Source organism: Mizuhopecten yessoensis, unplaced genomic scaffold (assembly GCF_002113885.1).
Source record: "Mizuhopecten yessoensis strain PY_sf001 unplaced genomic scaffold, ASM211388v2 scaffold5519, whole genome shotgun sequence".
Classification (NCBI taxonomy): Eukaryota; Metazoa; Mollusca; class Bivalvia; order Pectinida; family Pectinidae; genus Mizuhopecten; species Mizuhopecten yessoensis.
In genome coordinates this window covers 711,131-728,940 of record NW_018406089.1, presented here as the reverse complement: position 1 = coordinate 728,940, position 17,810 = coordinate 711,131, and the positions used below count along the sequence as shown (strand labels likewise).

The 17,810-nt window shown below is 34.4% G+C and overlaps 1 protein-coding gene across 6 annotated transcripts in view; it reads left to right on the top strand.

The window, feature by feature from the left end:
- LOC110450812 (MORN repeat-containing protein 1-like) overlaps nucleotides 1-17,810 on the top strand; it is a 51,790-nt gene that overhangs the window by 24,573 nt on the left and 9,407 nt on the right. For 4 of the 6 annotated variants that reach the window (XM_021498530.1, XM_021498525.1, XM_021498527.1 and 1 more), the window contains exons 5-11: nucleotides 1,973-1,996; nucleotides 7,783-7,870; nucleotides 8,246-8,456; nucleotides 9,527-9,641; nucleotides 10,318-10,445; nucleotides 13,341-13,499; nucleotides 16,189-16,398. In XM_021498530.1, the coding sequence (XP_021354205.1) occupies nucleotides 1,973-1,996; nucleotides 7,783-7,870; nucleotides 8,246-8,456; nucleotides 9,527-9,641; nucleotides 10,318-10,445; nucleotides 13,341-13,499; nucleotides 16,189-16,398 (935 nt within the window). The remainder of the gene's footprint in view (nucleotides 1-1,972; nucleotides 1,997-7,782; nucleotides 7,871-8,245; nucleotides 8,457-9,526; nucleotides 9,642-10,317; nucleotides 10,446-13,340; nucleotides 13,500-16,188; nucleotides 16,399-17,810) is intronic. The other 2 variants (XM_021498528.1, XM_021498526.1) reach the window with 2 other exon arrangements.

Here is a 17,810-nt window from a genome sequence, read left to right as displayed (position 1 = left end):
TTGTAATTTGTTTCTTCAACTAACAGTTTAATAGTGAGTGTCTAATTAGTCTTTACATATATACCGGTAATTGTTTACATAGTATATTAGGTAAATCAATCTATATACTTAATTAAAGGTCAACAAACTTGACATATACTAAGACTGTGTTTCAAGTATGCATTTGTGAAGTTTTCTTCTTGCTATAAATTTGATAAAAACAGAAGAAATCATCCATTATAGCCATTACACTTCGAGGATTTTATACTTTCTCTCAAGTTTTTTTAAGCTGGCTTTCATGTTGGGGTAAATGTCTGTATGAAATATACAGCTTAAAATAGTGAAATACATGTACCAAGGAGATGGTGATTAGTATGCTAGATCAGACAGCTACCACCCTCCACCAGCCCTTCCCCCTCCAACACCTCCTAGACACCTCTGTGCACTTTCCCATCCTTACACTAGCTGTGCACATTGACTCCCATTTAAAATACATTTGTGGAAATGTATACAGAAGTTTTCTTGCACCTTTTGGGCTATGTAATATGATAACAATTTTTCTCCCCGTCATAGTTGTTATTTACAAACAAAGAGATGGTTGTTGTAGTCCCCATGTAATATGATAACATGTAATTAGGTTAGTGTATTTCCTACTGTAGAATCATTTATTTTCGTAGGGTTAAAATTTCGTGGTTTTCATATACTAACCAGTTTCAAGGACATTAAATTTTGCTGATTTCTGATTTTCCCCTATCTATATCATACCAAATTTATGTATTCATGGGGACTTGATTTCGTGGATATTTGTTATCCATGAAATAAACGAAATTTAATGTCCCACGAAAATTTATGATTAAACAGTATCATTGCGAACCCCAACCCAATCTGGTATGTCACAGAACTGTATAAGATTGACAAGGCTTCTGACCTCCAGTAAGACATTCACTGGCAATCTGTAAGCCATTACTGGCTAACTCATAATCTTTGGTAACTGTAATCTTGCTTAAATAAGTTAATCCCTTTTTAGCTCACCTGCCCGAAGGGAAAAGTGAGCTTATGTCATGGTGCGGCATCCGTCGTCCGTCAACTTTTTCTTTAAACAACTTCTTATGAAGAACGAACAGGCATAAAGCCATGATATTTGACTGAAAGCTTTGTTGGTAGTAGCCTGACAAAGTTTGAGAACAAAAATGACCTTGACTTACTTTCAAGGTCACAGGGGTCAAATGTATCAAACACTTCAAACGACTTCTTCTGAAGAACTGAAAGGTATAGAATCTTTATATTTGGCTGGTGGCTTCCTGGGATGGAGCCCAACAAAGTTTGAGAATGAAAATGACATTGACCTACTTGCAAGGTCACAGGGAAAAATATTCCAAACAACTTCTGAAGAAGAACCAAAAAGCATAGAATCTTATAATAATATTCGGCTGGTAGTTTCAACAGATGAAGCCGATAAAGTTTGCGAGTGAAATATTTGTAGTGCAATATAATATTTAATGAGAATATTTTGCTACGACTGCTTAAATATTCAGGTGAGCGATACAGGCCCTCTGGGCCTCTTGTTTTATATCAAAGGTGTGAGTTAAGCCTATTGATTAAGATTGTCCCTATTGGTTGTATAATTATTAAGATTATCCCTATTGGTTATATAATTAAGATTATAAAATCTCTGTTATTTGTATATTTCAGATAATTTCTAGTGTCTTTATCAAACATATATAGGATAACTTGATTATCTCTCTTCTGATGTAAACATTAAACAGTTTCTTTTTTACTTTTAAGTATATCAGAAAGGGCTTCAAAGTAAATTTTCTGTAAATACTCCAATACTATGCTAAAAATTGAATCAATATTTCTGAAAGGATCTTCTGAAAATAAATGTATTCGGATGTGTTGTTATATGTGAAGTCAAGTTTTCAGCAAGCAGTGTGGATATTAATGAGCACTGAGCCTGTGTGGTTTCCTAACTGTTTACCCTACCTGTTTGTAGATCTGTGCGTAATGACGGCGTCAGGTATACACTACTGTAGTTTGTGTGTGGGTTTGTTTACAAGCGACCACTCTCCGTATCATACAGTTTGTACATTGGCTCGGGATCAACATATATTGATGCATTGGTCTTCCACTTTTTAAGTTACTTCTGTTTAGATATATTTGCTTTAATTTTAATGTTTCATTCATTGATCAGTGTTTTCCCCAGCTTTATCTACTGAAGCAGCAGACTTTAATATTTAATTAAACTAAAACTAGAATTTCATCAATGATATAGACTGGAATATTGATGATTATTCTACTTTTAATCGGCATTATGAACGTATAGGATAAAGTCTCGAGCACAAGTTAAACACCAATAAAATATAGGAGAATTGAATTGTGCTGCTCTTTAGACAGTCTATAGCTAGGGAAAATATTGTCTACAAATTCTCTCCTATATCAAAATTACATATCTGTTTATTATAACACACCACAAGATTGATCCTGGATTGTTCATTATAATCAAACAAGCTTAATTCAGAAGTTAGAAAAAGGGAGATAACCAGTGTACACAGCAATGATACAGTGTGGTCGCCTTGTTGTCCAGGAGCTCTCTATGGTACTTATACATGTGTATTTTATACTGTCCACCAAACCCCCAACAAAGCAGAACTCAACAAAGGTCATTGTCAAAGACACCAATGGGTGACCTTATTTGATTCTGGAATTGAGTTTTACCGTGTAATTTATGCTCTCTATAATTAATTAATTTTGACCAATATAAATCGATGTTGAGTCATTATCTCCCCACTATGTAATACAAAATATAAATATAAATTCAATTTTGAAGTTTTATAGACATTTTCTATTGGATATAAAAATGTATGTTCAAAACAATTGTATTTGTAAGATTAATTCATGAAATGAACTGCAAAGTTCATCTTTATTTTTCATTGCAGAATAGTTTCTAAAACTATTTTGCGACATATATATTCCCATAAAAGCAATAGGTATTTATACTATTGTAAGAAATTGACTCAAACCTCATTATTTAGCATGTTGCTATTATAACATATAATTGGCCAGAGCATCAGCTACATTGGAAACACTGACATGTCATAACTGTTATAACTCTAACAAAATTAAAACAAATTCACCTTTTAACATCTTGAAAATGTTTTGAAAATTTCAACCCAAAATCCCCCCACCCTCCATCCTGTGTATCACATGTACATTTACGCTGTGTTGAAGTTTTATTTTTGTAAGAGATATTCCCAGTTATTTCTGTTGCTAAGTTCTGTATTATATTGCTTCAATGCATAAGCTGTTGAGTGTCGGGTACAGACAGGAATAAGACTCGGGTAGCGGTCCAGACTTTCTATGGTTTCCTTTTCAGACATGATTTATCAAATCTATAGTCATGCAGGAAAAAAATGTTTTGAATGCATAATCACAATTTTGGGCTGTGGTGCTGGGAGCCTTATAATTAATGGGTAAAATCAAGATTATGTGTACAAAACATTCAATGATATTCCTGCAAAGGGGAGAAAACGCAACAGATTTTTTAGTAAGAAAACCTTGCTACCTATGTATATGGTTATTTGTATAGTGGGTACTGGTAGAACTTAAGAATGGTGTTAAGCAGGGCTTTGCTGGACTGGACTTTTGACTTCTGCTTCATTTTTAGATGGCTTGGATTTTTTTACAAATATATTTTGAGGTGGACAGCTGCAGATTTTTGAAGAACATGCAATATTCTTTACATTTTGGTGTGTGCACTGAGTTTTTAAAGCATGTGCTGATGTAAATATAGGATTGACAGATTTTCTTTTCACTCTAATATACCAATTAATGTTCACATGGTACACTTTATCTTATATGTTTGTTTATTATTCACTATGTACACTTCGTATTCATCAATACAACCACTGATGTACTACACAAAGCTTACTCATCATCAGTAACAGTACACAGAATCTAGCACAACTTGGTTAACACTGCAACCTCTTGTCTAATCATCTTTAACTGTATAATATTTAAAATCAGATATAAACAAAAAAAATACTATGATTTTATTTATTGATATTGAAAGCATGACTAATAATGGTAATGTGCACTTTTGAAATCGGAACATTTATTAAAGTAAGGCTTAAGAATAATCCAGATTTTACTTTATTTTATCACAGTGTGTAACTTACCTTTTTAGTGTCATACATTTCAATTTAATTTGCATAAACAGAGAGTTATTCTTCTTACTTTTATATTTTCCAAAAGTAATGAACTCTTATTGCCTGTGTGGTGTGACAGATAGTTATTACCCTTGATTTTGGACCCTTTGATTTTATACAAGACATTTCCGTTACTTTTAAACCCTCAGCCCCCTCAATATGTCTTGAGTTATTTTTCTTGCTTTTTGACCCTGTGATTTTACAGAAGTTATTTCTATAGACCCGGTAATGTATCAATTGAAAATGCATTTCCTTTGTTTTTAGACCCAGTGATATTTGACATCAGTTCAATTAAACTAGAAGTTGTAATTATTGTGATTTACCATATAACTACAACAAAAATATATATATAGATCACTGAATATACAAAGTAGATAATGTATGTACTGAAGATCGAAAGCAATGCCAGTCTATAGTAGATTAGCAACAGTATATATGTTCTGTGTGTATATATCATATATCAGTCTGTTTTGATGGCCTATTATAATGACATCATCAACAATTCATAACGTATATATACACTTTAATATTTCAGATAATTTTATAATGCAGTTTTATTACCTGGAGAAGTATGAAACGATTGTATGCTTGCTTGTATATACAACTTGTACTTGTCGACTGTCAAATATGAGATGGAACCATAATACTTAATACAATAAGTTGTAAGGGGACATTATATCTCTCACAACATGATGATACTTAATTCTTTATACTGCATATACTCACCATATCATACCAAGTCTTTAATAGAGAAACTGTGGCAGAATGTAACATTGTAACACCGCAGGTATAATCAGTTTTGGGAACTGGATAATTAACTGGTACTATATATATAATACCTGTGGTATATAACATCACTATAATTGGAAAACTGAATAACAAACATGACAAAACTTTCTGTCAGTGTAAAAACGTTTTACTGTAGGTGGAGCATATATAATGTATAATTTGTTTTTGTTAATTACAATAGAACACAATATCAATTATACAGTATTGATAAATTAGTTTTGATTTGCATATAAGCTTAGTAATGGTTGTGGTCATCATGTCTGAATAAAAAGTCACAGGAACAAAAATAGATGAATCTGTTGGGTTAGTTTAAATTTTAATTTCCGAGGGAGATAATAAAGAAATAATACCTATAGGACAGGCAATTTGGAGATAATAAAGAAATAATACCTATAGGACAGGCAATTTGGAGATAATAAAGAAATAATACCTATAGGACAGGCAATTTGGAGATAATAAAGAAATAATACCTATAGGACAGGCAATTTGGAGATAATAAAGAAATAATACCTATAGGACAGGCAATTTGGAGATAATAAAGAAATAATACCTATAGGACAGGCAATTTGGAGATAATAAAGAAATAATACCTATAGGACAGGCAATTTGGAGATAATAAAGAAATAATACCTATAGGACAGGCAATTTGAAGTTACTTCTAAGGAAGGACACATTTTAATATAATAATAATAATAAAAAATAATAATTTCAGAATCTTATATACCGCTTTATCACAACCTAGTTTGTAGGTCGTCTCAAAGCGGTTAACAAATTATTATCTGTGGTTATAGGGCCTTTGCAACCAGCCAGTATCTTTCTCAACTCCCTGGGGAGCATACAGCCGGTGCTGCCATTTCGGCGCTTACAGCTAGCATTCTACAATTCTAGCACTGCCCAACCACGTACTCATTTACAGCTGAGTTGACTCGAACCCACAGTAATATGCTTGTTATAATGTACAGCTTCTTTTTAAACATGTTATTGTGTCAGTAGATGCGAAGAAAGTCATAACATTCTGATATCTAATATAAATTCAACAATACTTTTTAATAACATTTAATTACTAACAAAATGTAAGAATTTAGACTACTATTCAGTATTTGTGATTTTATGGTATCCAAAGATATAAAAAGAGCAAATTCAGTGTCTGTATTTATTTACTTTTAGTACATTAAATGATTGCACTGTTCTGACTATTTAACACTAATGATTTATAAACCTATAAACACATTCAGTAAATCACTGACACATGTACCTGATAAATTTAGAAATCCAAGGTTGTCTTAGAATAAGTATAGTGTATATATATAGGATCTTAAATGAGTTTTCATTTCAAATGAGATTTTGTGAAATGAGTCTAAGGAGTTTTTTTTTTTGCAAGCCTTGGCGAGCAAAAATTCAAATTTCGAGACGAGTTTCCTAAAAGCTCATATGAAAAGTAAACAAATTTAAGATACTTTTTATCACATAACTCAGAAAAAAGTACATTTTGACAGGTTTAAAGCTAAAATGTAGAGGGCTTAATCAAACGGAGACAACCGGCCATTTTGTTGCGCCATTCACAATTTATGATGTCACGCCATTGTCCATATTATGACGTCACAATCGATTTCTGACTGGCACAGCCAATGAAAAACGCTCCAGGGTATAATACACGAGTTACATAATGTAAAAATATTACACGGGCGAATTCACGGGATAACAGGCCGATTATGTGATAAATCAATACAATGAATTAAGCTGTTAATCCTTAGTTATACACTATTAACCTAATACCTTCTTTAGGTGTTATTATAAACCCATATTGTTATACCAGAAAAGTGCACGCTTTACCTCCTTAGGCAAATTATATCTGTCAAGTGGCTAATTCTATACCTGTAAATACTTCCTCTCTGTCTAAGAAAGTAACCGTTATGTCACCTATCGGATTAAATAAAACAACTGATATATATCTATTGTGAATGAGGTGTATAATTCTACAAACTATGATTACATCACGCTGTGTTATATGTGTAACATTTTAAGTCTGGCACATGTTATTTCCAATGTTGTAAGAATCACTGAATTTTTTTTTTTTTTTAATCTGAGCATTATTAGTTGGTCAATTAACATCAACTTCATTACACAGGTCTCTTGACATACATGAATGCTACTTTTTACAGCTTAAATATTTATTCAATTTTTGAATTACAAAATGTGATAAAAACAATTTTGATTTTATATACCAGGTACATTTACTATATTTTCTACAATATCTGTATAACAATATAAATTGGCTTGTTTCAAGTTGACAACTTGGCACTGACACTGAGCTCTGATCCTCACGATGACAGATAGTTATAAAAGGATTTTCAACTATACCAGGACCTTCACAGGGCCAGTCCAATGCCTGTTGAAATCTGACTTTTCCAATGCCGAACATGAAAACATCAAAGTGTTATCCAACAAGAGAGAAATTCCAAAAAGACTGCATGGTCATTGATCCTGTCATATCTGACCTATAATGACTGGTTTCCTATGTTAGAACACCATCCTGTATTTATATCTTTGTTTGAATGACACTTCCCTTAATTATCCTGATGTTTAAACACTTCCCTTAATTATCCTGATGTTTGAACACCTAATTTATCCCTTGTCATATTGTCCATCACAATATTAAGTTATTTCTCCAGGCACAGTATCTTTTCGTGGAGTTTTTTCTATTAAATTAAAGGTATATCTTACATATCAAAATAACCATGTTTGATACTGACCGTTGTCTGTTGTCATGAAGTCGTGCTTAACACATACTATTACGTGTGGTTTACAGTAATGGTGACAAGTACGCTGGTCAGTGGGTCAATGATCGGCGGGACGGAGAGGGAGAGCTGACCTGTACCGACGGAACAGTGTACTCAGTAAGATCCTATCATCTGTCTCATATAAAAAAAAAAAAAATATTGAACAACCAAGTGATTTGAGAAAAATGAATTCCTTACTTTGATACTTGAATGATTTATCAATATCATAACTGGACATATATTTCAATTTGATATTGGGATCTCATCCAATTTTTGTTCTGATTTTTAGCTTATAGAAATATCCATAAATAAAAGTAGAAAGAAAAAGAATATCTTTATATATGCTTTGCACATTCTGCCTTGCCATTTATTCAATTTTATGACATTGTAAATACACCTTTAAATGTATACATGTATTTGTAACAAGCTAGGTTAATTGTTTTAGCCATTGCATCTTATTTTAATCTAGCTGTTATGACTTTCTGTTTACAGGGCCATTTTATAGATAATTTGTTCCATGGGTTTGGACTCCTTAAACATATTTCTGGTTATTACTACAATGGAGAGTGGGCTTTTGGTCAGCCGGTCAAAGTTGCCACTAAAATAGTCATCAAGATCGAAGAGAATCCTTTTATCATCAGACAGGGTCTTCCCTTCTCTGTTAAAGTGGAGTGTCAAAATGATGAGGGAGAGGTCATTGAGGGTAAGTATTGCTTTCCACTCCTTACTTCTCTGTTAGGGTGAGTGTCAGATGAAATGAGGTCATTGAGGGAAGGTATTGCTTCCCACTCCTCACTTCTCTGTCAGGGTGTCAGACAAAGCTGAGGTCATTTAATGTTTGTATTAACCTCTCATCCTTAGAGGTGAGTGTCAGATGAGGGCAAGGTCATTGAGGGTATGTAATGCTTCCCACCTCTCACTTCTCTATCAGGATGAGTGTCAGATGAGGGCGAGGTCATTAAGGGTATATATACCTCCAAACCCCTCACTTCTCTATCAGGATGAGTGTCAGATGAGGGCGAGGTCATTAAGGGTATATATACCTCCAAACCCCTCACTTCTCTATCAGGATGAGTGTCAGATGAGGGCGAGGTCATTAAGGGTATATATACCTCCAAACCCCTCACTTCTCTATCAGGATGAGTGTCAGATGAGGGCGAGGTCATTAAGGGTATATATACCTCCAAACCCCTCACTTCTCTATCAGGATGAGTGTCAGATGAGGGCGAGGTCATTAAGGGTATATATACCTCCAAACCCCTCACTTCTCTATCAGGATGAGTGTCAGATGAGGGCGAGGTCATTAAGGGTATATATACCTCCAAACCCCTCACTTCTCTATCAGGATGAGTGTCAGATGAGGGCGAGATCATTAAGGGTATATATACCTCCAAACCCCTCACTTCTCTATCAGGATGAGTGTCAGATGAGGGCAAGGTCATTAAGGGTATATCTACCTCCAAACCCTCACTTCTCTATCAGGATGAGTGTCAGATGAGGGCGAGGTCATTAAGGGTATATATACCTCCAAATCCCTCACTTCTCTATCAGGATGAGTGTCAGATAAGGGCGAGGTCATTGAGAGTATGTATATCTCCCATATACATTTGTATATACAAGACACATATAGTGATATATATTTATGTACATGTATATACAAAACATATTGTGATATATATATACAAAACATATACCGGTAGTGATATATATACAATATATAGTGATCAGTGTGCCTTGAATATGTAATAATAATTATGTTTTGTTTTCCACCAGAACATGGCCGGGAGCTGCGACTTCTAGTTGGGTTTAAGTACTATGCACCCAAGGAGGGCTCTGTATTATTTGATATGATTGAGGATGTGGAGGACAAACCAATAGATACACCATTGTGAGTGTTCCTATGACAATAGATACACCATTTTATCTAGTACTGAAAAACAATTCTACCATTTCATTCAACTGACAATTGGTTTATTGTTCATATTTATCCTTTCATATGCTATAAAGGAATGTTTATATCAAATATTCATAAACATCTTATGGATGTGAATTATTTTGAGATCAATAATCTGCTTTATATCCATTATCACTTTACAATGATCGCGAGTTTGTTAACCCACATAGATGAGAACTAGTCAAGGCATACGTACTATAAATTCATGTGGTTAGTGTTGACCAATATAATTTGATAACTGAAATGCCTTAGTGGTTATCAGGTGGTGTCCATTTTAACTAATTGAATACCTTGTTACAATGGGTATCAGGTAGTGCCTATTTTAACCGATGAAATACCATGTAACAGTGGTTATCAGGTGGTGCCCATTTTAACTAATGAAATACCTTGTACAGTGCAATGAAATACCTTGTTACGATGGGTATCAGGTAGTGCCTATTTTAACCAATGAAATACCTTGTAACAGTGGTTATCAGGTAGTGCCTATTTTAACCAATGAAATACCTTGTAACAGTGGTAATCAGGTAGTGCCTATTTTAACAAATGTAATACCTTGTTACAGTGGTTATCATGTAGTGCCTATTTTAACCAATGAAATACCTTGTTACAGTGGTTACCAGGTGGTGCCTTACCCTGTGTCAGACCAAATCAACACATCTGAAGGTGGTGATGGCCCAGATGATGAGGAGAAGGAGGATGAACTGTCAAAGTCACAAAATCAGACTGATATCATTGAAGGTATATACAACAACAACACAGTGTACACTCAGACTGACTGATATCATTGAGTGTATTATACAACAACAACCCAGTGTACACTCAGACTGACTGATATCATTGAGTGTATATACAACAACAACACAGTGTACACTTAGACTGACTGAAATCATTTAAGGTATATACAACAACAACACAGTGTACACTCAGACTGACTGATATCATTGAAGGTATATACAACAACAACACAGTATACACTCAGACTGACTGATATCATTGAAGGTATATACAACAACAACACAGTATACACTCAGACTGACTGATATCATTGAAGGTATCTACAACAACAACACAGTGTACACTCAGACTGACTGAAATCTTTGAGGGTATATACAACAACAACCCAGTGTACACTCAGACTGACTGAAATCATTGAGGGTACATACAACAACAACAACACAGTGTACACTCAGACTGACTGAAATCATTGAAGGTATATAAAACAACACAGGGTACACTCAGACTGACTGAAATCATTGAGGGTACATACAACAACAACAACACAGTGTACACTCAGACTGACTGAAATCATTGAAGGTATATACAACAACACAGGGTACACTCAGACTGACTGATATCATTGAGGGTATATACAACAACAACACAGTGTACACTCCGACTGACTGATATCATTGAAGGTATATACAGCAACAACACAGTGTACACTCAGACTGACTAATATCATTGAAGGTATATACAACAACAACATAGTGTACACTCAGACTGACTGAAATCATTGAGGGTACATACAACAACAACAACACGGTGTACACTCAGACTGACTGAAATCATTGAGGGTACATACAACAACAACAACACAGTGTACACTCAGAATGACTGATATCATTGAAGGTATATACAACAACAACATAGTGTACACTCAGACTGACTGAAATCATTGAAGGTATATACAACAACAACAACACAGTGTATACTCAGACTGACTGATATCATTGAGGGTATATACAACAACAACACAGTGTACACTCAGACTGACTGATATCATTGAAAGTATATACAACAACATCACAGTGTACACTCAGACTGACTGATACCATTGAGGGTATATACAACAACACAGTGTACAATCAGACTGACTGATATCATTGAAGGTATATACAACAACATCACAGTGAACACTTAGACTGACTGATATCATTGAAGGTACATACAACAACACAGTGTACACTCTGACTGACTGTTATTATTGAGTGTATATACAACAACACAGTGTACAATCAGACTGACTGATATCATTGAAGGTATATACAACAACAACACAGTGTACACTCAGACTGACTGATGTCATTGAAGGTATATACAACAACATCACAGTGTACACTCAGACTGACTGATACCATTGAGGGTATATACAACAACACAGTGTACAATCAGACTGACTGATATCATTGAAGGTATATACAACAACGTCACAGTGTACACTCAGACTGACTGATACCATTGAGGGTATATACAACAACACAGTGTACAATCGGACTGACTGATATCATTGAAGGTATATACAACAACAACCCAGTGTACACTCAGACTGACTGATATCATTGAAAGTATATACAACAACACAGTGTACCCTCAGACTGACTGATATCATTGAGGGTATATACATCAACAACACAGTGTACACTCAGACTGACTGAAATCTTTGAAGGTATATACAACAACAACACAGTATACACTCAGACTGACTGAAATCATTGAAGGTATATACAACAACACCACAGTGTACACTCAGACTGACTGATATCATTGAAAGTATATACAACAACATGACAGTGTACACTCAGACTGACTGATATCATTGAAAGTATATACAACAATATCACAGTGTACACTCAGACTGACTGATATCATTGGAAGTATAATAGACAACAACAACACAGTGTACACTCAGACTGACTGAAATCACTGAGGGTATATACAACAACAACACAGTGTACAATCAGACTGACTGATATCATTGAAGGCATATACAACAACAACACAGTGTACACTCAGACTGACTGAAATCATCAAGGGACCAGCTTCTGTTACCTTTACAGTATTTGTTCTAAATATCAGCTTCAGTTATTACAGTGTCAAAATAATTTCCTGTGTATTGTTTGGATGACATTTAGAGTAAAATCATGCACAGTTTAAACAGTGAGAAATTTCCTTGTTGATCATTATTAGGCAAAAACACTGATACACCACAATTACACTGAAATTATTGTAGAATGACAGTTATATATAATTCTGTGTAAGTTGTTAAAAGTGAAGACAGTAATAATAAACCATTAAAAACGTGTTAGATATTTTGTGTTAATGGTTGATCAGTAAGAAATTATACTTCTCAGTAAATGTATGAATTTTCAATTATTCAGAGTATACCAGCCATTCCCTATCTGTGATTACCTCCCTTTTATAATAATGTAGTTGATTTATTTAAGTAAATTACCAGCCTTGACTGGAATTTGGTACAACTCCTGATGTCTCAGGCAACTGGACCTTAAAAGTAGACGTAATAACTGTATCAATATTGTTTGTCTCTGGGAACTGGCCATAGCATGTCTGTGTCTATTGTACATGTAATAGATAGAACATGTATACAGTCCTACATGTATTACTCGAAATGTTCGTGGACGTTGTATATAACATTTTTGGATTTCCCGGTTGTTATGTTTGTTTTATATTGAGATGTCCATAAAATAATTTTGTACCACAAAAATATTCAAATATCTTCAAACCTCGAAGTAAAATACCCATGAATATTTCATACATTTAGACCATTAAAGGAGATATATACACACAGAGTCAACACTTCTATTTTTTTATAAAAGTAAGTTGTGTCCCTTACAGATGCACCAGAGGACCAGGGAGAGGAAGAACATGAAGAAGAGGAAAAAGAAAAAGGTGATGATGGGTTGGAAAAGAAAGTAGAGGAGGATGAGGATAAGACGGGCGTTGCTGTGGGAACAGATGAGGAGGGTGTAGCTATTGGAGGAGAGAATGTGCCAGGTCTTTGTAACACCTGCTTTGCTGTGTGCATGCTTTACATAGCCTCTTTTGCATTAGGACAACTTTTCACTGAAACTTCAATTTGAACTGTATCATGGCTATTTTGAACACATTGTAGTATTATATCTTCTGGTCCTAGTTTCACAAACATTTCTTAAGAAATTCAACAAAATTGTTGGAGGTCCAAGATATACAGTTTGCCAATTTTATTCATGAAAAGTGCCATATTATGTATCAGTTGTGATCAGTGACAGGTGACCTATTTTCATTTATGCATTTTCTGTCTTGCGTGAAGTTTGGTTTTATTCATTTCTTCAGTCATTCATTTCTGTCTTTCTCATATTATATATCTATTTAACTATTATAATTAAACTATCCTTTCACTTAATAGTTTACTGACTAATTATCCGGCAATAAGCCCATGCCTGGTAATAAGCCCACCCATATATATTGCCTTTCAGTAGAAATGCCAGTAATGTTATTTTTGTGTAATGAGGCTCTCCCTCTTTATTCAGGGATCATGTGTTGGCCCGTGGGTTTATTGCAGGGTAAATACAGTACTTATCCTATCACTGAATGATTAAACTATCCACTATAGATTGTATTATCCTATCACTGAATTATTAAACTATCCACTATAGATTGTATTATCCTATCCTATCACTGTAAACTTGATTATCCTAAAACTTAAACTACCACTACTAGTTTACAATCATTTTGCACTACCATGTGATTGCTAATGTTTTGAGTAATATGTTTCTAAAATGAGCAACGGTAATGTTTGCTAGTTTTTAAATCTCTATGACTATTTGACAATTAATTGTGAGATGTATTAATCATATACATTACATCATTCAAACTTTTTGGTATAAAATTGTAACTTAGAAGTATTACTGGTTATCATAAGATGATATACACCGATAATCACTTGATTTGACTGCCCTGAGACACTTTATATCTTTATATGATTCTATGAGTATTTGTCATAGTTAGGAACAGATCTACTAGCTAGTGTGTAACAATCTGATATAATAGACTACTCGTCTGGTTCATCTGTCCAGGTAAGTGGTAAAGGTGAATCATATGGTGGAATAATTTCTTGTTTTCTTAAAATGGTAGATTTAGATGCATGTATAAAAGAAATCTACACTTTACATAGTTTTATATGCATGCACTTGTGTTTAATAGACTAGAACCTGGTGATTCTATCCTCATGTTAGACATTACAAAACATCGTGTATAGTGGGAAATTAATCAAAACTACTGTAGTTTAAAGTTTTATATCTGATAAAAGGCAAGGTAATGCCATGTCATGTTGATGTCGTGTCATGGACTTGAGGTACAAGGTAGTAAAATGTCTGTACTTACCTACATGATACATTACAACTAATAGAGACAAACTCCATTGATCTAATATTAAGGATCCCTGTCCCACCAGTAATAGAGACAAACTCCATTGATCTAATATTAAGGATCCCTGTCCCACTGCAGGCAAAACACTTGAGAGTTCCAGTGTATTTTTGCATAGACAGTAACCTGCATTTGGTCTTTGGTATATACTTGTAGCTCAACTTGGCCAGAACATTTCTGTTGATCAGGAAGCTGGTGAGAGCGACAGTATAATGATCTGAAGTCCAGGGTTCAACTCCTGGTCTGGCACTGTTTTCTTTATTATTGTTTTTTTTTTATTATCATTTTGTCTCGCCGCCACATAGCAGCGGAAGCGATACTTAAAGGTGTTGCTTTGATGGTCAAAGCGAGACATATCAATCCAAATGGGTTGTTTCATAAAAGTCCAAAGTATGTTTTCCTCTTCAGAAATGATTTAGTAAAGCTTATCTGTCATCCATAAAAAGATCTAGAGTTTCTAATGAATAGTTAGAGTTTTTGTGAGTAGTTTGTGGGTCCTTATCACATAGTCCAGGAAAACTGAGACACCAGATAACGTATTAATGTCATATTCCACTGTACATACAAACCAATGATGTGGTCTGACAACTCTATTTGTCTACACAGGGTGAGAATTCTTAATCGTGGTAGTATGTAAGGCAAATCAGGTAACATATATCGTGGTAGTATGTAAGGCAAATCAGGTAATATATATCGTGGTAGTATGTAAGGCAAATCAGGTAACGTATATCGTGGTAGTATGTAAGGCAAATCAGGTAATATATATCGTGGTAGTATGTAAGGCAAATCAGGTAACGTATATCGTGGTAGTATGTAAGGCAAATCAGGTAATATATATCGTGGTAGTATGTAAGGCAAATCAGGTAATATATATCGTGGTAGTATGTAAGGCAAATCAGGTAACGTATATCGTGGTAGTATGTAAGGCAAATCAGGTAACGTATATCGTGGTAGTATGTAAGGCAAATCAGGGAACATATATCGTGGTAGTATGTAAGGCAAATCAGGTAACATATATTACTGATATCATCCAAAGTATACTATACAATACCATGTTATTATTTTGCTGTTTATGTGCAGTCAAAATGCACATTTTAAACAATTTTAGCTGTGTTAATATTTTTTACAAAGTCCAATCCCTGTAAATACGATTAAGTTATAGGAAGCTTAACTACAAAAACTGATATATTATGAAAATTGAAAGATTTATATTTTATATTTTGTTATAAATTATTAATTAATGTTTTTTGACATATCAGCTTTGTTATTTTGAGTACAGATGGTGCAGTAGAGGAGAAAGCGGAGATTGTTGAGGAGAAGGAATCTGTGACTCTGCCACCGCCGATCCCAAACCACCGATGTGAGCATGGATTAACCGATTGGGAAAATCTTCAGTTGGCACCAGCGCCACCTATGTATAGACCATTTGTTGCCATGGAGGAAGCAGCACACGGAAAATTTTCAAAGGGGAAATCAAAATCAAAAATAGGTAAGACACATACTGTAATGTTTGAGGTTAATTATAAGTAAGACTGTTGTTAGAGCTCAAACTGCAGGATCACATTTTAATATCTAAAAATATCAGTGCATTGTTTAATATTAGCCAGTTATATACCTGGTAATAAATGTATTTTATTGATTTGACTTCTTGGTGAGCATGATTTCGGTACTGAGTTAAACAGTGTGATTTTATGGAAGGTGTAAGGAAGGAATAACATGGTTTTTACCATAGCCATGGAATTGCTGTTTGGCGTTAACATCTGAAACGGTAATAATTCTTTTCTGTTTAGTTTATGCTTTTACTCAAACAATAATATGATGTGTATATTTATTCTGTTTTGATTGTAAGTCTTACAGCTGGTGAATTGATTTATATAACTCTGCATGTTTTGTTGTAATGAAGACTACATGACCACATGTGTTTCCTAGATAGACATGCAGCAGGAATTCATATGAAACCACATTCTTCACTTTATATATTTGTTGGGATGCATGTTTTTGTGTTGGGGAAAACAGATCCTTCTCTACATTGAGGACAGGAATCCTGTTAAATCTCACCCCTCCTTTAGTTGGAGGGTAGTTATCCTATTAAAACACTCTGATTTTGATACCACTGTATGAAATGTGAGAGTTAAACATGCAGTAAAACACTCTTACTAGGGATATAGTGAATTAGCACTTAAAACTAAATCATCTTTTATCCCCAGGTGGCGAATTATCTCATTAACAATGAACTCATAAACAAAGTACTAATTAACACAATCGTACTTACCAGCTTAAGCTACATATATCAGTGTATAGAGTAGATAGGTATTAACCAGTAGTAGCTACATGTAGTATGTAATATCATTTTTATATTCACACCTCTTCAGGGTAAATCTTCCTAAACTCTACTTTCCATGTCAGATGCTGTAATCTTTATTTGACACAAAAACAATGAATGTAAACCTGAGAATAATTGTAACAGGAGGAAAACTGCCAGACTGGGATTCGAACCCAGGACACTCATTTTTCTGAGTCTTTACCAACAAAGACATTACTATTTACAACCCTAGTTCAGGTATTCCCTTGCCAAGCATTCACCTAGTACTAGAGACAAGGGTTGGTCACAGGCACCAGGAGCGGAAAGCATACATGGCCAGACTGGGATTTGAACCTTGGCCTCTCTGAACTCTAGATGGATGCTCTACCTGTTGAGCTACCTGGTCGCCACCAATCGACCCAGTCCAGTTCCACATCATATATAGTTGTAGATTTCATAAGAATTTTATCTTTCATTTTCCAATATAAGACAACAATCAGACATCTTTGGCTTTATAGTAAAAAGTAGGAAGTCAGCCCTCTTAGGTTCTGTGTTAAAATGTATGAAGTCTTATCTTTGGTTCAATGGCTAAGCAGTAG